Source organism: Urocitellus parryii, chromosome 2 (assembly GCF_045843805.1).
Source record: "Urocitellus parryii isolate mUroPar1 chromosome 2, mUroPar1.hap1, whole genome shotgun sequence".
Taxonomy (NCBI): Eukaryota; Metazoa; Chordata; class Mammalia; order Rodentia; family Sciuridae; genus Urocitellus; species Urocitellus parryii.
In genome coordinates, this window is record NC_135532.1 from 162,185,236 (window position 1) to 162,209,776 (window position 24,541).

Consider the following 24,541-nt stretch of genomic DNA (forward strand, 5'->3'; position numbering starts at 1 on the left):
AATCCCAGCTATTCCAGAGGCTGATGCAGGAAGATCAGAAGTTTAAATAGAGTCTCAGCAACTTAGTGACATGCTGTCTCAAAATAAATAAATAAATAAATAAATAAAACTGGAGATGTAGCTCAGTGGCAAAGTGCTCCTGGTTTCAATCTCTAATACAAAAAAAAAACTAAACTTGGGGTGGGGTTTAGATAACCATAGGCAGGAATCAGAGGTCATACAGACAAAAGCAGAAAAAATAATGATAAAAAACTTTAAAACTAGGGTCTCAAATCTGTTGTCTTCCTTTGAAATGAAAGACAACATGTTGAATTTGGGGGGGGGGGCACAGGGGATGGGGGCGCATTAGGACCTAGCTAAGTGCTGAGGTTGGTCTTGCAATCCTCCTGCCTTGGCTTCCCAAATTTTCTAGGATTATAGATGTGTGCCACTGCTCCCAGCAAAAACAACATCAACAACAAAAAAAATATAAGAAATTAGAGCTTTCTCAATTACTCTTCAAAATAATACCATATTATTTAATATCTGCCATCTCCAAACTGAATTACAATTACAAACATCCAGTAATAATCTTAGTCTTGTTCTTAATCTGCAGCCTTTTAAGAGTCAAATATAACCTCAGAGAATTACCTCTGACTTTGATTTTTTAAAATTGTAGTATAAATGGGTATATCACTGACAACCTTGAATGAAACAGTACAAACAGCAAGGCATGAGAAAAATAATATTAATAATATGAATGGTTTTAAATCTGAACGAGTTTTAATCCTGACTTCATTTATATGACTTTGTAGTTCCCATCCCAATATAATGTAGCAATGTGTCTCAGATTCTTTATTTATTACTAAAACAAACCAAATAAACATTGTATCAAGTAGTCCAGTGCGGTGATGCACTGCTAGCCTGTAATCCCAGCATTTTGGGAGGCTGAGGCAGGAGGATCACAAGTTCAAAGCCAATTTTAGCGATTTGACAAGGCCCTAAGCAGCTCAGCAAGATCCTGTCTCAAAAAAAAAAAAAAAAAAAAAAAAAAAAAAAATGGGCTAGGGATGTGGCTCAGTGGTTAAGCACCCCTGGTTTCAACCCCTGGTACCAAATAAACAACAACAACAACAACAACAACAAAGCATTGTTACAACTACAGCAGGCCCCATCACATTCCTGGGTTCTGCTTCTACATAGGATTAACACATTAGGAAAGAAAATTGCATCTGAATGAACAGGTCCACTGTATTTTTCCTTGTCATTCCCTAAACAATATAGTACAATAATAAATGTACACAGCATTTACATTATAGTAAATATTATAAGTAATCTAATTGGATTTCATACGGGAGGATATCTGTAGGTCTTAAGGTAAATATGCTGCCATTTTATACAGAGGCTTGAATCACTCATTTTGGTATCTATGAGGGGGATCAGGGGGGCAGGTCCTAGAAGCAATGTTATACAGGTACTGTACAACAATTATTCCATGGTATTTTTTTAAGATACAGTAAGTGATCAGATTTTAAAATTTCTAGTAATGATTTTTATTGACATTTAAACTTTTGAGATAAGAACATTAAATATTATTTTACTTACAGATAGATGTTGTCAAAAGTGCCATCTTTTTCACAGATGTTTAGGACGTGATTTAACATTTTAGTTCCTGTTAATAATACAAACAACAAATAAGTAACCTTAAAAAGCAACCTTTAAATTCTATACCTATTTGCCAACTGAACTACTTATTGAGACCTAATAAAATTTAAGAGGTAACATTAGATACTAAGAGATAAATATAGAGCAATTTTTTATACAAATATTTACAGATAGATATTTAAGTGGGGGGAAAATTAGACAAATCCATGGAGGGTTTTTCAATTGAATTATGTTAGTAAACACTAGTTATTTTCACTTTATTTTATAAAAGAAATAAACTGACTTATTATATCAAAAAGATTTAACAAGGTACTTAGGCTTTGAAGGAGGGAGGGAAAGTAGGAGGGAGGAAGGAAGAAGAAAGAATGAATTACCTATTCCTAGCCTTCTGTAAGGTGCAAGACATCCTAGTGTCATGATGTAAAGTCTCTTCTGATTCTGTGAATGATCCACCCTGCAGCATACTGCACCTACAGCAATATCATTGAAATAGGCTGCCATAGAAAATATAAAGACATAAAGTTCAATAGACAAAACAACACATTTAATCATTTCTTCTAAGAGACTAAGTTGTTATTATAAGCATTAAATTTTAATTAGCTATCCTATGAATATCAATGGCTTCGAAAACCTCTTACATTGTCTCAGAAGTCTGTAAAGCTAAATCATTGGTAACATACAGGCAAACACTAAGTAATAAAGAATATTTAGTGATTCCATTTAAAAAATTCAAATATTCTATATTTTTTTTAGAACCTGAACCACTCCATTAACCTCACTTGTAAAATAAAAAGACAAATTAGTTAAGTCTTCTTGCTCTAATAGTAACGGGTGAAGTTTAAAACTACAAATTTTAAAACAGAAATAAGGAAAAAAGCCATATCTTACCAAGTTTTGCTAGCTCGCCAACCTCCAGCACATCCTTGTAGAACTTGTCATTGTAGCTGACTGGAAAAATGACCTGGTTCAATCTCTTCAACTGTTTAATATTGTGTGGTGTTACATCTCCCAACTCGATCCGGCTACTGGAACAAACCAATATGTACTCAATAAAATATAATTAGTTTCTCATTTATAAAGATAACATATTAAATGGGTAACAAGTTTTTTTTTCATGATCAACAAATCCAACATTTTCATAATGACTTCATATTCCTAAAACTATTACCATTTAAGCAAATATGGCCAGATATTCAATACCAATTTTGCTAGTAACTTTCATACAAGGGACAAATATAGTATGCAACTATTAAGAAAGCCAGAATAATATCTTAAAATGAACAGGAAAGATTTCCCTGTAGTTTACTATTCAAAAAATTAGATACAACTATTGATCAAAAAGAATGATGACACCTAATATTAGCAAGAGAAGTAGCAAATGGTATTCTTAAACCTTACAGATGGTAAATATACAGTATCTCTTGAGAAAAATTATCTAGTACAATGTACTGAAATAAGTAATCCTACTTCTAACATTTATCCCAAGAAAATAATTTGTGTAATAATTATGTGCCTATTAATTGAGAATAGTGGCCCTCCTGGGGCCATCTACTTCAAAGTCACAGTGGCGGTACTCAAAATTCACATTCTTGGACATCCCACCCCCCTTTTCAGGACCAGAATCTCTGGAAACAGAATCTACATTTTGAAAAACACAAGTTTGAAAATTATCAAGAATTGGGTCCATTCTTGCCCACCCCCACCAGAGTTCTGTTTCTATTTTTCACACATGAATAAATCCTACTTCTTTCACTCTTGGGGGGAAAAAATGCAATAGTAGCATTTCTACAAAAACTATGTAATCAAAAGAACTGATTCCATGGAAAAAGGGATTAAAACTAAAAAGTTTCATACAGTAACCAAGTTATTTTGCCTATAAAGCTGCTAGTTTCAGATTATAAAGGCATTCGAATCTAACAGCAATGAATTGCAAACAAGTATGCTTATTAATCATTTGTATCACATTTGGGGTGTGTTGAGCAAATGACTCAACAAGAATGTCTACATTCTACCATACTTAGAATAGTAAAAAGGAAAAAGCAAAGATAAAAAAGTGTTTACTGATGAGACTGATTAAAGTTAAACATGCTATATCCAAATTTCTGGCACAGAAATACGCTGTATTATAATTTTGTGGAGAAAAAAGTATATTCCACCTATATATTCAATACTACAACTTTTGTTAATATCTACAGAAAAATATCTGAAAAGGATATTTTTAAATATATAGCACAAACTATAGGCAATTAAAAAAAACTTTCTGAAGCATTGAAACAGATAATAGAAGCATTAAACCTTTTTTTTTTTTTCCTTTTTGTATCAGGGATTTAACTCAGGAGCATTTAATCACTGAGCCACATCCCTAGCCCTTTTTTTCTATTTTATTTGGAGAACGGGTCTCACTAAGTTGCTTAGGGCCTTGATAAATTGCTGAGATTATAGGCACGTGCCACCACATGTGGCTAAACTCCCTTCTTTTTTTTTAAATGTGGTACAGAGGATGAAACCCATGCTAGGCAAGCGCTCTATCACTGAGCTACAATCCCAGTCCCAAACCCTGTTGTTAAGGACAGTTATAATTATAGATCACAACAGGATGACCTAACAAAAGAAATGTGTAAAGTTTATTTATTTAGACAGAAGTCAATATGCTATACTATTTTCTTATGTTAGAATTCTCTAAGAAGTATATCACTCTGTAGTGCCCTGTTTGAAAAACATTCTCTTGCTAAGGAGTTGGAAGCAAAAAAAAAAAAAAAAAGAAACTCAATCTTCTACTTAAGTACTCTGCATCCAGAACTCAAAAGATAGTGTAAAGTATCCTTCCTGTCATGTGACCTTCAGTCTTTGTGCCTCAATTATGTAATTTTTATTCCACTATTATGTATTACTAACAGCAACTCAATCACACTTACATATATTGTTTTCTTAAAATGTAAGCACAAAACTTTTCTTAGCAGTCAGTGATTTTTTTAAATTTCTTTTCCATTTTCTGGTCATACAAATAAATATGGTATTCTCCAAAGTATCTGACAACTGCATTGAATTCCCTGTGTAAGATTCATGTCTTCTTTAAGTAGGTTTCAGCTCATTCATAATAACTTCTCCTCTTAATTGAAGCATAGCTTGTTTTTTTCTTTTTTAAAACTGAAGTAAATTACGGCTGGGGTTATGGCTCAGTGGTAGAGTGCTTGTCTAGCACATACAAGGCCCTAGGTTCAATCCTCAGCACCACATTAAAAAAAAAAAAAAAAAAAACCAAAAAACTGAAGTAAATTACATCTTGTCCCAAACCCTTTCTTACCTGAAATCCACTGGGCTTACTGCCTTGCTGTCTACCATTCTTATTTTAAATATTCTGCAGATACTGATATACTGATATCATGTAAAATATAGGATTCCATTAAATAAGGAGATCACATCTTACCTATACCATCTTCTCTTTAACTTCCCATAGTGCCACAAATTGGGTACAGTAATTTATTTTACATACAATATAGCTTCTCTTGATTATATTCAGAGATATCACTTAAACTACACCAGTGCATTTTCTTAAAATAAAAGTCTTAGCCTCTGTATTTTAAAAGTGACTGGAAAAATACATTAAGTTTAAATTTAAATAATAATGAGTAACTAAAGAACTTAGGAACTCAAGCTTCTAAATGATAAGTGAAAAGACTATAGTTTTTAAAATTTGAAGAATGACCTCTTGGCAGTTATCAGGCTTTAAGTATATTTATAATTTTCTGGATAATAACCAGGTACTTGACTTCATACATGAGGAAAAAGTGATTACAGGGCATGTCCTAGATTGAATAAAAGTACTAAAAAAAAAAAAAAAAGTTTTCATTAGGCTTGGCAGATCAAGCCTATATTGAAGAAACAAAACTGAATCATTACAGTATAGCAGCTTAATCTTTCCTTGCTTAATTTTTTACAAGTTTTTTTTTTTTTAGGTGCATAATCATAGAAATGACTTAGGAAGTGAAACTATTCTGAGGAACAAGACCAGAAATAGTTTGACACAGTCTCTCAGTATTTTTCTATATGCAAACAGGTACTGTTTGGTAGCTGTCTGAAAAATCAATTAGATTCTTACTAGATGGTCAGAATATACTAGAAACAATTTCAAAGTGGTGACTAAAGGTACAACTGTCAGCAAAATTTAGCTTCAAATATAGTTTATTTTCATTAACATGATATGTCTAATTGAAATGGAATACTTCTGTAATCCTGATCACTTAGCTTCAAAATTATTTTAAGATGTGGATATTCTAAATATATCAGTAATATAATATCAACCTATAATTTAGCAAAGAACATGTGCAGTATTAAAGGCATAGGATAATCTCAACATAAGGGATATGTAGAAATGTCAAGAAAATGAGAATATCCCATGACTATAACAACCAAAAAGTAGAAGAGCTCCCAAAGTTTTTTTGAAGTCCCAAATCTCTATTAGAAAATTAATATAAAAACACAGTTTCTAAGAACTCAGTGAATTTAAACTTTTCTTGAGCTCTTATTGTGGAAAGAAGGTAAGATGTACAGTCTAAGGAGAAGGTAAAACATTAACAAAATAGTAATGGTGTATTTCCAAAACTGTAGCCTGTTCGATAAGGCTGAAATATAAATTACCCCATGGGTACATAAGAAAGCTGATGTTGAAACAATTCTATGAGGGCCCTGCACATATTTTCTTGGTGATTTTATTCATTCCTATGACTTTAATGCTGCCTACTTCCAAATTTGTCTGTAGCCTAAACTTCATTCCAGAATTCCAAAATCTGATTCAAAACAACTCTAGTAGAAACCCCCAAGTACATATACTGGAAACTAAATATACGGACCCTTCCCCCCAAATGTCTAACCTGCAGTTTTCCCCATTTCTGTTGGCGGCCTCTTCATCCTTGGTTGTGTACTGCCCTTGCCTTCTTTTAGTCTTTGTCCAAATGACATCTCAAGAAAGCTTACTTCAACACAAATGGTTTTCTTATAATCCTGACAGGCTTTCTTTGTTTTAAATAAAGATATATATATATACATAATATATATATATAATATTTATTAACATACATTATGGGGGCTGGGGATGTGGCTCAAGCGGTAGCGCGCTCTGCCTGGCATGCGTGCGGCCCGGGTTCGATCCTCAGCACCACATACAAACAAAGATGTTGTGTCAGCCGAGAACTAAAATAAATAAATAAATAAATTCTCTCTCTCTCTCTCCCCCCCTCCTCTCTCTTAAAAAAAAAAAAACATACATTATGTAAAATACATTTACTAAATTATATTTAGTTGAAGTTGGACACAATATCTTTATTTTATTTATTTTTTATGTGGTGCTGAGGATTGAACCCAAGGCCTTGCATGTGCTAGGTGAGAGCTCTATTGCCAAGTCACAACCCCCATCCCTGACAGGCTTTCTTATCAGGATTAAGTTGGCTTCAAAGTTTGGAAGTGTTCCTTCTTTTTTAGCTTTGCTCATATTTGCTTCAGGTATTTTCAGGTTGTTAGTAGGAACGTTAAATACTCAGGACTGTTATAAACTATTGATAACTTGACGTCTGTATAATCTGAAACATCCTTCATTTTCACTGACGATACTTCTCATTTTAAAGTCTGCTTTAATTATCACATAAACAGCTTTCACCTAATCAATGATGCATGGTGTATTTTTTAGCAATTAAAAAAAATTTTTTTAAACTTCCCCAAATCCTTAAAGTGCCATGTAAGCAGCAGCACTTATATAGTTCAAGAGTTCGAGGCCAATCTGTACTACACATTGGTTCTCTATCTATTAATAAATTTAAAAAGTAAAAATAAAAATTCTTGTAAACAATACACACTCAAGTCCTATTCCTTTCATCTGACAATTAGAGTATCTAGTCCAGTCAAACTCTCAATGCCATAATTAATTCAATCAATCCAAGTCCACCAGCTGGCAATTTTTTTGTACCAACTATTAATAATTTTTTATTTTCCACTTTTTTTTGGCATAGGGGAATACATTTTCTCTTGGCTTTTTTTAAACTTTAAATTCACTCTTTTGAGTGTATAGCTCTGAGTTTTGACAAATATGTAAAATCATGTAACCACTATTATACACATACATATAATCATGTAGTGAAATATATAATAGTTCTACCACCCTAAGAACCTCCTACATATAACCATACCACTCCCAGGCAACCACTAATCTGTTCTTTATAATTTTGCCTTCGAGAATGTGACAAAAATTGAATCACAAAATACACAGTGCTTGTTTAGCTTTTCATTCAGCATAATTCCTGATACAACAGTGTATTCCATCCTTGTCAATGTTGAGTAGTATTTCATTTTATAGACAGATGTATCATACTTTGTCACTGCTATGCTACAGATTGGACCCAGGGCCACTCACATACACAGAACTATACTCCTAGCTTTATCCTCTAGTTGAAGAGCATTATGAGTTGTTTATAAGTTTTGAAGATTATAAAGTTCCATTAACATTTGCATATAGGTTTTTCATGAATGTGTTTTCATTTCTTTTAATAAATACCAAGGAGTGGGAATGCTAAATTATAGGTAAGTACATGAGAATTCCAGTTGTTCTGTATTCTCACCAACACTGGGCATTGTCAACTTTAAACTTTATGCTGCTCTCATTAGTGGGTTAAGACATCTCATTGTGGTTTTTATTTATGTCCCTATATAACAAATGATACTGAATATCTTCTCGTGTACTTACTTTTTACCATGTGTTCCTTGGCTAAGTTTATGTTCAAATCTTCTGCCCATTTTTTAAAAAAACTTAGTCTTTGTAAGCATCTTGTCCTCTATAAGTCATAGCTACATATAATCTCTCAGTCATGTCGCAAAAAAATTTTTTCAGTCTGTGGCTTTTTTCATTTTCCTGATTTTTTAAAATTATTTTTTAGTCGTAGTTGAACACGATATCTTTATTTTATTTATTTTTATGTGGTGCTGAGGATCAAACCCAGGGCCTCACACATGCTAGGTGAGCACTCTACCACTGAGCCACAATCCCAGCCCCAATTTTCCTGTATTTTATGGAGTAGGAGCTTTACATTTTGTTGAATGTCTTTTGGGAAATACTTCTCAGGGTCTTACCTAAGAAATTTTTGCTTAACTAAAGGTCACAGATTATTTGATTAGTTACACAAAGATATGCAACTATCAACCTCAATTCAGCTTTGGAAGTGCTTATACGGTCTCAATCCTCTTTCCTACTCACAGTCAGCCACAATGTACAGTTTCTTTTAGTACAGATTTGCTGTTCCAGAACGTTTCCAACATGAAATCACATAATAACAATGTTATCTTTTACACTAGACTTCTTTCCTGTTGCATAATATTTAAGGTTTCCCCATGTTGTAGAATATTAGAAGCTCAATCCTTTTATTTCATTGTGGTATGGATATATATGACGTTTTGCTTATCTGTTCACCAGTTGATGAGCATCTGACCAATGTGTACTTCCTAGCTATTATAAATAAAGTTGCTAAGAATTTTGTATACAAGTCTTTGTACAGGTATATGCCTTAATTTTTTTCCTGAAAGTGGAATTGTGGGCTGGATAGAAGGTATGGTGTTTTTTTTTTAATTTTTAATATTTATTTTTTAGTTTTTGTTTGTATGTGGAGCTGAGGATCGAACCTGGGCCGCACGCATGCTAGGCGAGCACGCTACCGCTTGAGCCACATTCTCAGCCCTAGAAGGTATGGTTTTTAAGAAACTACTTACTAAAGTATAATAATGGCTCTCAAAGGATAACCATTTCCTAATCCAACGTAACATACATTATTTTACATGGAAAAAATGTATTTTGCAGATTAAGACCTTGATATATGAAAATTAACCAAGATTATCCAGATGGGTCCAAAGTCCTTAAGAACCAGAGATGAAGCCGGGCCCCACAGCCCATGCCTGTAATCTCAGGGATTCAGGCAGCTGAGGCAGGAGGATTGCAAGTTCAAAGTCAGCTTCAGCAAAAGCGAGATACTAAGCAATTCAGTAAGAACCTATCTCTAAAACAAAAATAGGTCTGGGGATGTGGCACAGGTTGAGGATGCCCCCGAGTTCAATCCCTAATATCAAAACAACAACACCCCCCCCCCCGCAAAAAAAGAAATAGAGATGACAACAGAGCACAGCAAAGAGTTCTTATGATGGCACACTGCTAGATTTGAGACGAAGAAAGAGCTTTGAGTCAAGGAATCTAGCTGCCCTTGTGGAAGCTGGAAAAGGCAAGGAAATGGATTCTCCTCTAGAGCCTTTAGAAGAAATACAATCCTGCTATAAGAGTTTGATAGGTCTATTTTAACAAATTAACACAAACTTAGTGACTTACAGCAACAAAACATATTTTCTCACAGTTCAGGAGATTAGAAGTCTGAAATTATGCTAAGGGCAGGGCCATGCCTTCTAGCCCATAGGAAAGAATTCTTTTAGTCTTTTTTAGCTTCTAGTGGCCCTATATATTTCTTGGTTCAACGTAGTGTTTGTTTCCACCTTCACATGGGTCTTCACTGAGTCTGTGTCCTCTCCTATTCTTAGACAATAGGTCAATGGATTCACAACCCACTCTAATCTAGTATGACCTTGACTTAATTTTATCTTTAAAGACTATATTTCTAAATAAGGTCACAGGCTGAGAATCTGGGTAGATTTGAATATTTGATGGTAACTTTTAAATCACTAGATCTGCCAACACCTTTACTTTTAGCCCAGTGAAGCCCATTTCAGACATCTGACTTCAAGAACTGTAAGACAATAAATTTGTGTTACTTTAAGCCCTGAAGTTTGAATTGTTTCAGCAACAACAGAAAACTAATATATCACTTAAATGTTTACAAAATGGCTTCACAATTTATATTCTCACCAGTAATGTATTGGGGTTATAAACCCCCAAGTTTTCCTACTTTTTTTTTTTTTATTACCTGTTTCCAGTCATTCTAGCAATGTGATGTGATACCTCACTGGACACGCATTACTCTAATCATTACTGACACTGGGAATCTTTCTGTACGGTTACCAGTCATTTGTATATTTTTGGTGAAATGAAAAGTTTTTTGCCCATGGCATAGACCTGGGATTAAACCTAGGATTTTGACAATGACTCAATTCATAAGAAATTGAATTGTCTGTCTTAAGTGAGTTAAAATATATATTCTGGACATAAGTCCTATATCAAAATTATAATTTTCAACTCCTCTGTTCCAATTGTGGCTTGTCTTTTCATTTTCTTAGCTGTATACCATAATAACCTAAGATGATAGTAATTGAAAAAACGAAGGATTTTCTGCAACATCTTTGCAATCTATCTGTAAATCTACAAGTTTTTAAAAATTTTTTTACACAATACCTTTATTTTATTTACTTTTATTTATAAATAAGTCATAAGTTTTAAACTGTGCATCATCCTAATTAGCGAGATAAAAGTCTTGTGCCTTTTCACTCAGTCTCATCTGGGATGTGAGTCATCCTTCTGTCCAAATTTTTACACAATACATTTATTTTATTAACACAGTGATGAGGATCAAAACCAGTGCCTTTACACATGCTAGGCAATTGTTCTACCACTGAGCTACAACCCCAGCCCAACAAGTTTATTTATTTTTTTTTTTAAAAAGGATGATGAGGCATTTCAGCCAAATGCAATCAGTGGAGTGTAGGAATTTGATGTAAATAAATCTATTAAAAGGACATTTATAAGACAGGAAAACTACAGATTAATAGTTTTAATCATATTAGCTATTGTAATTATGTTAGAAAAAAACTTTTCTATTCAAGATTCATAATGAACTATTTAGAGGTACAGTGAGATAGTAGGTGTAGGATTTCCTTTCAAGTGTTCCGGCTGAAAAGGAAAGTAAGGGTCAAAGATGAAACAACATGGGAATCGACCCTACTACTTTCTAGAATTGAAAGTTGTTGTTTATTGTCTGTTTTCTTTACTTTTATATGTGTGAAAATTTCCATAAAAAAACAAAGAAATACAAACACCACTCATTAAATAAAGTACAAGATATAGAACTTTGAAGTTAGGTTTTGTATCAACTTGGTGACGAAAGAACAGACATGTTATTGGTGATATGAAAACTCATAAAAAAAACACTTGATGCCTCATTTATTCTTTACCGTTTAAAAGATAAGCAAAAGGAGGCAAGAACTTCAAATTTTTAACAAATAGTAACTTCTCAATCTCTAGCTGTATCAAGCTTTCACTTTGTGGAAGAAGCTGAGTAAGAGAATGAGTCTTCCATTGAAGTACAGATCTCCCTTCCAAATACCTAAACCAAACATCTGAGAAATGTATGTATACTGATGTATGTACATATGCGTATGTGTGTGAGGGGATATGTGTATGTAAAAATATATATATATTCTCCTAAGGTGCTGTAGATGAAATCTGGGGTCTCCACTGGGCCCTAACCCCCGTCTCTAGACATATTTAAAACAGGAAAAAGAACACAGAAAACTTGTTACATGTTCTAAGACATGAGAATATGAGATTCAGTGACATATTTTTCATTAAATTAGTGTCAAACACTCTAAAGGGAATACATTTAGACTTTTTATATGAAAGAATACCTCTTTATACATTACTTTTAGAGTTGTTTCCTTGAACACAGAACAGATATACCATAAAGAACATGTGAGTTTTAGGGGTACAATAGTAACCTATAAAGATGCTGGAGAAAAATTTTCTAGAGTAGGAGAAAAATCCTGGAGAAGCAGTGTCACAAAATCCAAGAATAGATTCCTAACCCGTGTATATATAATAACCTTGCTCAAAATTCACAGTGCAAAGTTCCATCTTAGAATTTACTTTTGTAATAAATCTTGTTACATAAACCATCCATTTTAACACCCACTTAAATTATAGTAGTCCTCTCTTACCTTAGGTTTTGCTTTCTATAATTTCAGTTACCACAGTCTGAAAACATTAAGTGGAAAATCGCAGAAATAAACAAGTTATACGTTTTAAACTGTGCATCATCCTAATTAGTGAGATAAAAGTCCTGTGCCTTTTCACTCAGTCTCATCTGGGATGTGAGTCATCCTTCCGTCCAATGTATCTGCACTATACAGGCTCCCTGCCAGTTAGTTCTTATTAGCCATCTTGTTATCAGATCCCAGTATTGCAGTGCTTGTGTTCAAGTAACCCTTTGTTAGTAGCCTAATAATTCATCACAAGGCCTATCATTCATGTCACTTTATCTCATCATGTAGGCAATGTATCATCTCACGTCACAGAAGAAGGGTGATTGTAGTACATTAGGATATTTTGAGAAGACTACATGCACAAGCTAGGTGCACTGGAGCACACCTGTAATCCCAGCAGCTAGGAGGCTGAGGCAGGAGGAGCAATAGTGAGGCACAAAGCAACTCAGTGAGACCCTGTCTCTAAATAAATACAAAAAGGGGCTGGAGATGAGTTCACCTGAGTTCAATCCCTGGTGCCCCCCCAAAATAAATAAAAATTGAATAAAAAAATTTAAAAGTCCATATGCACAATTTTTATAATATTGTTGAAATTCTTGTTTTATTATTATTTTATTATTATGCCTAATTCATAAATTAAGCTTTACCATAGGTATGTACTGCATAGGCATAAAATAGCATATATCAGGTTCAATACTTTCTGTGGTTTCAGGTCATTCACTGGGGTCTTGGAACATATACCCCGGGGATAAATGAGAACTACTTTAAGAAAAAACGTCCCTTATGTGTGATTTACAAAGCTGAGGAATCAGTACCAGAAATAAAGGCTATGTATGTCCAACATATCTGCACTATATAGGCTACGGTGGCCATGGCAAAAAGAATTAGAATAGGTCAATGGAAAAAGTATGCTATATGATTAGAGTAAATTTGACTTCAAATATTAATTATTTCCCCTAGTCAATTAGCACAGAATGCTACACTATAGTTCCAATTTATGTGTAACAGCAATTTATGTGTAAGAGGACCTGTGATTCAAATTCAAACCTGTTTGTCCCTGCAATGTGGGATTAAAAATGTACAATGATGGTTTGCCTTCTGAAAAGAGTTCAAGTTAACAAGGTAGACCCTTTATCAGTAGTTTAAGACTTCTATTCTGTACATAAGCCTGAAAGATTGCCTAAAAGCCGAATCAAATGACCACAGCTACTGACCCAGTTTTTCTTTTTTGATTTTTAAATTAAGTTGGATGCTAAAACTTAAATGAGGATTTTACATAAAGCCTAAATTTGCAATTTCTCATTTTACTCATGTACATTATCAGCTCGGTCCTACTGGCATGGGAGTTTACAACTCTTAGAAAACTGAAGACAGCAATTACTAAATGAACTAAAATATCTTAGCTCAAGTAAATTCATGTGACATTTTTTTCTTGATTTCAAAGCTATAACTATCAAATCCCAAGTCATCTTCATATAGAAATTCTTATACTATGGATCCAACTGCAGGAAGACTGACAGAAACAAGAAAGAGCAACTACAATGGCACTCAGAATTCTCAATTAAGTCCTCAGATCTGAAATAACTGTATACATCTACAGAGCCCATTAGCTAGTAATTTGTGTCAGCATAAGACTAGTCTGTTATTCAGTCAAATCTTATAACCATAATCTTTGGGATTAGAATATGGAAATAGGAAACTTTTATTTTTGGTTTAGTAAACAAGCTAAGTGACAAAATGAGATAATGTCTTCCCATGTTTAGTACAGCAACATAAACCATAGCAAGCACTCGAATGTTCTGAGTGTCAATCATGCCAATGATTGCGAATTTAGTGGCATTATACTGAAAGGCCACAAGATGGGGATGATTCCACAAAAGTGGGTTTCTATGCAAAGTATGACTTTTAAAGTTATATAGTAAAAAGTGAAAATAAAAAAAGCAAGCTCAAAACCTGTTTATGCTATCAATGGGTATAGCATACCTTGGCACAAAATTTTAACTATACGGTCACTTCTTGCACTCTTTGACCAGAAAAAACTTGCAAACCATTGGGTCTATTCCCCCTTCATTTTACAGATGATAAAACCAAAGCCCTGAGAGACAAATAAAATCTGTAGTTTTATAGACAGTTATCAATAAAGCCAGAATCAGACCTAGGTCTAGGAATTTCCATTTTAGTACAAGATCAGTCATATATGTTCCCTCAAAGGAGTCATCAATTCTCAAAGTGTGTGTATTGGGGAGAGGCGGGTAAGAGGTGTTAATCTTATGTGTAATGATAATGGTGCAGTTGTATAAAACTCAAAGTTTGTCTACTAGCAAGAATCAGATTATGACCATGGTCCTCGGAATAAAAAATTTCGAACAGGTAGATAATTTTTTCTTAGCTGGCAGTAATCTTGTTCTAAACTCTTGCTTTCAGTAATTACATGAGAGGGTTAACTCCTCTAGAGAATTTCTTCCACAGAAAGGCCCCTTCAAAATTTCTCAAAGCACAGCTTAAATTCTAACTGCTCATGGTGCCTTAACCTGTCTCCCCAGTCTTCTACCCATAAAAAATTTATTACTGCTTCTGCCTTTCCAGGACACATTTTAGTATTCCATAAGCATTTATTTTTATACTTTGTCTTTTCTTCTAAACTATAAGATTTAGAGCAAGTCCCCAAATATTTCAAGGAATTACTAAATTATCTTCAGTAAATACAAGAACTCTAGCCCTTAATATTAACTGGTCAGACTCTTATCATCTCATCTAGATTTCAGAGTAGGGTTTCTCAATTTCAGTACAACTGACACTTCAGGCTAGATAATTCTTGAGTGGGAAAAGGCTTTCCTGTGCATTATCGGATGTTTAGCAGCATCCCTAGCTATTAGGTGCCAAAACTCTTCAGACATTTATCAATAATTAGGGAGGAGTGCAGGAGGAGAGGTTTGCTCCTGGTAGAGAACCATTGTTCTACAGATTTAGCAGCATCAAAAAAGTGGTAGTATGGGGGTTGGGGTTATGATTCGGCGGCACAGCGCTCACCTAGTGGCTCTGGGTTCGTTCCTCAGCACCACATAAAAATAATAAAATAAAGGTACTGTGTCCAACTACAACTAAAAAATAAATATTAAAAATACTTATTTTTTTCATATAACAGTCAAAAAATAAGACTAATATACTCCATATCTATACATGCATAAATCTTTAAACAAAAACAAAAACAAAGTGGTAGTGGGTGGACAGCTTTCCTAATTGTTAAACTGCAAGAATCAGAGGTGTAAAAAAAAAAAAAAAAAAAAAAAACTCAGAAATTATTTGGTTAATTGCTAATGCTAAATACACACATGGACACAATGTACTCAAGGCCTTTACCTAAAAAGAATAAATTACTCTGTGAAAAAAATTTCCATTATCATCCACATATTAAATTAGAACTCCTTCTGAGCTATGGTTTTACCTTTTTTACCAAGTAAATGTTAATGTTTTTATCTCCAAATCTTAGTATCCAAAAATGTATTCCTTAATGCTTATTGGTTATTTGCACAGGAATCTCAAAATCAACTCAATCTACAAAAAATTAGAGCATCTACCTCTATTCATATCTGTCTTCATGAATAGCTCCATCATTCATCCAATACAGAAATTTGATTCTGATGTATCCTTATATCCTTTTACAATTCTTATTAGTTATGCTTCCTCAAATACCATCATAACCTATTCTCATATCCTTTCTCTTAGCATCATGATTCAGGCCACTATTTCAACCTTAATTTTAAGAGCCTAATGAAGGAGACTAAGTCTAGCACCTAGGAGATAGCCATCACGATGCAATGAGAATAATCTTCCTAAAACACTACATCTCTGCTCAAAATCTTTCAATAACTGTTGGGGCTGAAATTGTAGCTCAGTGGTAGAATGCTTGCCTAGCATGTGTGGGTTCCCGCCTCAGCACCACTTTGAAACAAAGACTTTTATCACCTAGCTACAGCTACTGATCTAGTTTCTCCCTACCACCCTCAACAACTTTGGGTCACATAAAACTACTAAAAAATCCCAGAATCCACTAAGCTGTTTTTCATTCTTGGCTTATTTCTGCCTTTTTTTTTAAACTAGAAGATTATAGATATCACATCATCTGTACAGGGATATTTTAATGATTAAATGAGAATCCATTACTTGGCCCAGTAGGAATATCAGGTAGCAGTTAAAAAGAGTGTCATGAGTGAAAAGGACAAGAACAGGCACAAAAGCAAATAAGAGAAAGTGGTTTAAAGAGTACACTTCAAATATGACTCCAAGGCTTTATTTCTTGGTATCATAGAAAGTCAGTGCTAAACATCAGACATATATCATAGCAGTCATGGGTAGGTGTCAAATAACAGCACCTTTTCCTGTAGTTTGAGAACTCATCAAAGCTATCAACACCTTAAATACTAACAGTAAATTAGAACTTGCACCTGAGTTAGAAACTTTGGTCATCATTGTTCAGGTTCAAGTCTTTCTTGTTAAAGAATGAAACCAAGACCCAGAGATCAAGAGTCTCATTATAATGACCCTACTTCTAGCTATCATTTGTGGCACACTGAAATAAAACTTGGTGGCACTCTAGATAGGGCAGAGAGGTGGAAAGGGAAGGGAGGGGGCATGGAGTTAGAAATGATGATGGAATGTGATGGACATTATTATCCAAAGTACATGTATGAAGACACGAATTGATGTGAATATACTTTGTATACTACCAGAGACATGAAAAATTGTGCTTTATATGTGTAATAAGAATTATAATGCATTCCACAGTCACATATAAATTAAAAAATTAATTTTAAAAAAAAATAGAACAAAACTTGGTGCCTTTTAGTTAAATGATGTTTGTATTACAGTTAAGTTTCCCTTATATAATGAACTACATAGACTAGAAGGGGAAAAAAAATCCGAATATACCTTAGAATTTTCCTTCAGGCTATCTGGGTCAACTGACATCACTCTTTAACAAAAATGTACTAATCTGAATGTCTCAACCTCATTTTCTACTGTGTCTTTGACTGTTTTGTAATTTCAAGTCTGTGCAATCTGTATCCCAATTAAAAACAAGATGTTTTATAAACAAATAAGTCACAAAGATATATAAATACCAGTAAAAGTAGAAAGTACCCCAACTTCACCAAGTAATGAAATTTTCAAAATTAAATAAATAAATTTATCCATTTATCACCTAATCAGCCAAGTAAAAGTAGAGTTAAGGCTATAAGAATATGTACTCAAAACACACTTGTGGGCTGGGGTTCAATGGTAGAATGCTTGCCTAGCATGTGAGGCCCTGGATTCGATCCTCAGCACCACATAAAAATAAATAACTAAAATAAAGGTATTGTGTCCATCTACAACATCAAAGTCAATATCACAATTGAAACAAAAATTTATAAAACTCTTGGTTGAAATGGTAGCCAACGTTTTCATCCATTTTCTTAAGTTTTTTGCAAATTTCCTTTCCCTTCTGAATCTGACCTTGGGAGAAAGAAAGGACATTCTCATAATAGGGCTAACAGTATAAACTGCTACTTTAGGAGGGCAACTGTATCAGAGCTTTAAAAAAATGTATTTTTTGATCCAAAAATTTTATTCCTAGGGAATTATCCAAAAGAAATAATTAAGGATGTTTGTCAAGTAGTTTTATGAACAAGCGTCCACTACAGCACTTAGGGGAATAAGACAAGAAGCCTCAGGACTTGAAAAACAAGGTTCTCCCTGAAGAACAACTTCAATAATAACAGGCAGAACAGAGGTTGCACTAGCTCAGGAAAGATGACTGGAACACAAGACTTTAAACAAAAACTAGGAGTGGCATCAGAATCCTTTCCCAGAGTATAAATAGCCACAAATCAACTGTTGGCCCACAACTTGAAACATTTAGACATGTCTATCATCTGGGAACTATATTCTAAGGGAAGAGATCATGTTTTACATAACTTTGGTTTGTTTGTTTGTTTATTTTTGGTACTAGGAATTGAATGCAGGGGTGCTTTACTGCTGAACTACATCCCCAGTCCTTTTTATATTTAATTTTGAAAAAGGGTCTTGCCAAGTTGCGGAGGTTGACCTGGAATTTGCCATCTTCCTGCCTAAGCTTTCAGAATCTCTGGGATTACAGGTGTATGTAACAGCTCACAACTTTGGTTTTAAGGGTCTAGCACAGCAATGTCCAAAAGAAACATAATTTTAGTTACATACATAATTTAAAATTTTCTGGAACCTATATTAACAAGCCAAACAGGAGAAATAATTTCAACATATAATAAAAACAAAACATTAATAATTCATCTTTTTTAAAAACCCTTTTCCACAATAAGTTTTTGTAGCATACCTCAATTCAGATGTTAATTTTGCTGGGAAACCATTCATATATATTTACATTTCATGAAATCTAGATTAGATCTACATATACAAGGTGTGTCAAGCATTCTTAAAAATTGTCCAATAACTGAATTTTTAAATTTTTAATTAAACTTTAAAAACTCAGTTACTCAGCCTCAAAAGGCACATTTCAGCAGCTCAATTGCCAACTGTTTCAGCTGCAACTATAATGGACTAATATTTTGCTATTGAGTTAGGGACTGAATTAATTGATAGAAAAAAATCATACTACTGAGGGCAACACAGGATTAGTCACCTGTGCACACAACTGTATAGACAGGAGGCATACTTCCTATTATACAATGATTCCATTCACAGATGTAAGCAACTGACTTTCCTATTATTTATAGCATAGTCGTACCTGATTACTAGACTAAAACAGATTTTAATTCTCTGTATTTCTTTTACACCAGGTTAGCACATTACAGATTTTTTAAAAAGTTATTTTAAAGTCATTTTTATATGAATGTATCTCAATACAGCAAAGGGAACATTAAAAAGTAAAGTATTTGTTAAAATTCAATCTCTCAACCAACAAACAACAAATTATTGATTTCACAGTAGCAAGAGTAAGAATTGCAGGTTTATAAAGTTATCAAATGCTACTTCAGCCTGACTGGCTTTTTCCCCCCCCTGACAAAAGAGCAATATAATCTTATTGACACATGGCAAAGATCACTAATTGTGTTTATGGCCCAATGATTTTTCACACACAACACACACACACACACACACGTATGTATGCATGCATGCATGTATATACACATCCTATGTAACCAATATCCAGATAAAGAGAATATTTCCAGCACCCCAGAAAACTCCCTGTGCCCTTTCCTAGTCCATACACTATCAGTGGTAACAGTTACTCTAAATTCTCCAACACAGTTTCATCTCTGGCTAAAGAATCTTATATTTTAATTTTATTCAAAATAGTTATTTTTTAGCTTTATTTTCTATTACATTAATGACCAATTACATTGCGGCCCCAGTCACAGCTATCTACAGCGTATTTCTTGCTTGACTATCATCTTCCCTAGTGAGGAATAACAAAGAGATCAAAAATAACCAGTTTATGTTAGGCACAGTGGTCCACATTTGTAATCCCAGCAACTCACAGGAGGATCTCAAGTTCAAGGTCAGCCTGGGCAACTTAGGAAGACCTTGTCTTTAAAATAAAGGGGGAGGGGGTGGGCCTGGAACAGGGATGTAGCTCAGTGGTAAACATGAGAACAAGCACCACTGGATTCAATCCCCAATAGAATCCCCCCACAAAATCATACAAATATATGCCAATACAACAGAATACTAACAGTAAAAATAGGAAGTAAAATCAGAAAATAAGTTTAAAAACTTAAACAACAGGCAACATAGGTAACGACGCACATTGATATGGAGTTGGGAGTCCTACAGTTTCCCATTTCTAGATATTTCTATTTAACTTACTGTCTTGTTAGATCAATATACAATAAAATATGTAGCAAATTAAGTTTCATACAAAAACCACATAATCAAGACCACTATTTCCCATAGGCCTTTCAAAATCAAGAGTTAAAAAACTGACTACATTGCACATAGTGATACAAGTTCTGAAACTCAAGGACTTCAACATCTTCTAAAGAATACAGTATATCTTAACTTCATTTCTTCAGCACCTTAATTATATACTAAGAAGCAACAACTTTTTTCCAAGTCCCAACTTCCTGGGAGTGAGTGAAATCATCTTAAAATTTTTCATTCAAGAACATGATTCTAGGGGCTGGGGATGTGGCTCAAGCGGTAGCGCGCTCGCCTGGCATGCCTGCGGCCCGGGTTCGATCCTCAGCACCACATACCAACAAAGTTGTTGTGTCCGCCGAGAACTAAAAAATAAATATTAAAAATTCTCTCTCTCTCCTCTCTCTCTTTAAAAAAAAAAAAGAACATGATTCTAAGCTCCCAATCATAAGCAATAAGAACTGTGCTTAAGGACTCTTAATGCATGGTTGCTGGCATAAATTACAGATTCAATAACTTTTCTCTAACACCGACATCATTTCTAGAGATCTGCCTCCATCACATCACACTTAAATGTCCATTTAAAATAAAAAGAGTATAATAAAGAGTATATTGCTTCATGAGTGTATTAATTCAAAGTAGAAACTGGCCCCATTTCTATTTCCAAGAGAATTACCAGAAAGACATTACACCCTATGGAGAATGAGCTAGATTAAAGGTTTTGGATCAAAACATCCAGAACAATTTCTTGGATACTTGGCACAGTTTCAAAACTGGGAACTCTTCAGCCTCATTATTACTTTAAGAAAACACAATGAATATGTATTGAACATATGGAAAAAAATACCAAAAAAAAATGAGTTAAGAGCACAGCATCTACACTCAAGTACTGTCTATCAGAAAACAAACAAACAAAAAAAGAGACTCCCCAAATATGCTGAATCAAAGTAAAATAGCCCCAACTTCCTGGATCACGACCCAATTGGGAAAAATACTTTCAAGACATACAATTCAACAATGAAATGGATCTCCAGTATTTAAATCAAATCAGAGTAAGAAAACATGCTACAGACCTAAAACCAAATGAATAAACTTCCTTGGAATCTCTTCTACACTTCAAACATAGAGATAACATTTAAACCTTAATTTTAGGCAGTATGAAGTTACTCCAAAAAGTGACTTACTTCATCTTCAAAAGAGCTGCTGAATAGTTTGAATAGTTTAAGTAACTTAAAGCATAATTATAATCCTTCAACCGATTTACGATAGTAAGAAAAAAAATTTTTTTCAGGCGTCTGAGAAAGCTTTTACAAGGTTCTGTTTCTTCCTCTGAGGATTCTAAAGGCAAGCTCCCAAATACTCATTTAAGCAATTCTATAATGTAACTAATACTGTAACAGTATATAATTTAATGGCAAGAAGACATATTATGCAAACGGAAACAGTTAAATCAAAATAATCCCTAATTTTATTCGAGAGAAAAAAAAATCGAATCTTAACTTTGTCAACCATGCCGAAGAAAGCATAGTAACCTCAGAAGCACTTAGGGGGCAATTACCAACTGCTGAAGCAATAGCTCCACCTATTGATTCACAATACTTCCTTAAACATTTTGGCACCCCAAGTCTACACTGTTTGAGCTCATTCCCCCTCCTCCACTCCCTCTGACCCAACCCAAATCTAGTTGAGTCACTAGCTCTTAATACTCATGCCCATGCTCTTTATTCCAATTCCTTCTCCCGCCAGAAGGTTCTGCACGGACCCCAAATGCAAATGAAACGGAAAGGTGTCAAAGACTGTAGTTCCAGTTGTTAAGCATGGATCTAGATAAGAGGACAACCTGACCACTGCACCAGAAATGGGCCGGAGGTGGCTCAGGCGTCCGCTCCGGGGTAAGAGGCCCCAGGCGCCTCACAATAGTTTTTCCTTCTTGCCCCTACTCAGCCACACTTGTCCTCCGGACAAAATCCTAGGTTCACCACTCTTGCCACCGCTAGCCCTTCAGCCCGCCAACAGCCTTGGTCGCCTCCGCCTCCTCTAGGAACAGAGGGAAGAGAGAAGCCTGGAAATCTCCCTTCGCCAGGTCTTCGCCCTTAGTTTCTCCCCTTCTTCGCAACACTCCCCCTACACGGGCCCGGGCCCCAATACCCTGCCCGCCGGGCCCTAGGAGGCTGCCCTTCCTCACCCTTTCATCTTCCCCGCCTGCTGAGGCCGTCGTTACCACCGCTATCAACGCCGTCGTCCTCGCCGCCCCGAGCTCTCGGCGCCCTCAGCTCGGGCCACTCAACCCCACAAGCCGGCCTCCTCGCCTAGGGCACAGAGCTAAAGGGGTGACGGAGGCCGGGAAAGTCGAGGGCGGCCCTGAGTCTTCGAAGGGGGCGGGGGTGTCTCCAGCAGCCGCGCTGGTGCCGCCGCTTCTTCACACGTGCACTCAGGGCACTCAGCTCCCGCCCGCCGCCGCCGCCAGCCAGACCCGCCGCCGCGCAGTGACCTTTAACCCCGCCCCCTCTGCGCGCCGGCGCGTCCACCGCCTCTCGCGCAGCCGCACTGCTAGCCTCTACGTTCCCTCTCCCCCACCCCCACTTCGAGACCTCCATCTTTTTCCTGGGCTTTGCCTCCGGGCGTTATGCTCCTCCTCCCATCTCTTACGACACTACTGGTGGAGCTAGCTTGGTAGGCCCTGGCGGTAAAATCCGGATTTTTCTGCCCCTCCTTTTTCTCTCCCACCTCAGCAAGATAAACCCTTCCCGACCCGTTTTTCCCAGCTGGTAGTATCCAGAGTGACCTTCAAACACTCGTATCCTAATAAGGCTTTATAAAGCTGTTTCTTAAGGAAGTCCTAGAAAACTCAACTAAATGAGGTGCTTTTAAAACAAACACAGTCAACAACTGGCCGGGTAACTTGGCTACTCTCCAGCACAGCTCAAATTTTGAAATCACGTGATGGCCCAAACCTTACAGCCTGGGATTTTACCGGCGGGCCTCAGAGGGACGGAACTCCATCGCCATTTCCGGTCCCTGGCTTGTGGCTTGAACGTCACTTCCTTAGCAATGCACTTTAACCCTTGTCATCCTCGCCTTCTGAATTGCACCTTACATCACAATCTTTGTAAAAATATATGCTCAATTTTTCTTTAGACGCAAAACAACAACAACAAAAAATATTCAAGCGATCTGCAGATCCCAGCTCGTGGGATGCAGCGCTCTAGGATGGGGAGGATGCAGGGCGGAGCTCGAGGTCACGTGACTGACTAGACCCGCCCCGCCCCCTTGCAGCTGAAGACATCCCCTCCCGCAGTGACAGAGCCTCTGGATCTGTGGTCGGTAGAGTTTCTGCACCTCGCGCCACAGCAGGTGAGCTGCGACCGGTAACTGGCGACTGGTGGGGATTGTAGAAGGGAGTGGGAGAAGACAAGGGAGACTGTAAAGAGTGGCCTCCACTGCTTGGGGTTTCCTCCCCGCTGTCACCGTGCACTGGCAAGGAGCTTATTTCTCCACATCTCTTGACCCGACCCCCCACCCCCCACCCCTCAATGTGATTGTCCGGCTACCTGTGATTTGAGGTGTCCACCTTTTCCGGGGTTGAGAGTGAGTGCGGCCATTATGGTTCCCTATTTGGAATCTTTGATGCTACAGGTAGTAGGATTGCTTCAATCTTTCCTCAGGGTCTGCAACAGCCGCCAGCCCCCACTCCCCATTCCCCAAAGCCTATTCTTTGGCAAACGCCCTCACCCGGGTGAGCAGGAAGACAGGAAAAACCCTGGAGACGTCTGCGGTGAAACAGGCTTGGGAGGGAATGTCACTGATATGGCCCTCACTGCAGTCACTGAAAAGCTTCCTTTCGAATGTGCTTTCTCAGTAATTCTAAGGGTTTTATCTGACATCCTTGCAGGAGAGGTTCTGTGGATGTCCATCTCCTTTGGGTGGGAATGGAAGGGTAAAAGCAGAACTTACAACTTTTTCTTCTTCGAGAGGGTGGATAGTTGAAGGAATAAAGATACACTGTCTTCAAAACAAGGGTGTTGGTAATGCGACATTCTCGATTGAATGG

At 36.1% G+C, this 24,541-nt stretch overlaps 2 protein-coding genes across 4 annotated transcripts in view; one reads left to right on the forward strand and one right to left on the reverse strand.

Annotated features, from left to right (window-relative positions):
- Naa50 (N-alpha-acetyltransferase 50, NatE catalytic subunit) overlaps window positions 1–22,986 on the reverse strand; it is a 30,644-nt gene extending 7,658 nt beyond the window's left edge. The window contains exons 1-4 of one of the 3 annotated variants that reach the window (XM_026394023.2): window positions 22,676–22,986; window positions 2,533–2,666; window positions 2,019–2,138; window positions 1,585–1,651 (exon numbers count right to left, since the gene is read on the reverse strand). In XM_026394023.2, coding sequence (XP_026249808.1) covers window positions 1,585–1,651; window positions 2,019–2,138; window positions 2,533–2,666; window positions 22,676–22,683 — 329 coding nt within the window. In that variant the 5' untranslated portion in view covers window positions 22,684–22,986. Of the gene's footprint in view, window positions 1–1,584; window positions 1,652–2,018; window positions 2,139–2,532; window positions 2,670–21,674; window positions 22,022–22,675 lie in introns of those variants that run through there. The other 2 variants (XM_026394017.2, XM_026394032.2) reach the window with 2 other exon arrangements.
- A 773-nt stretch (window positions 22,987–23,759) lies between these two features.
- Atp6v1a (ATPase H+ transporting V1 subunit A) overlaps window positions 23,760–24,541 on the forward strand; it is a 57,337-nt gene continuing 56,555 nt past the window's right edge. Inside the window, exon 1 of the mRNA XM_026394724.2 lies at window positions 23,760–23,844. The gene's annotated coding sequence lies outside the window, so the exon portion shown is untranslated. The remainder of the gene's footprint in view (window positions 23,845–24,541) is intronic.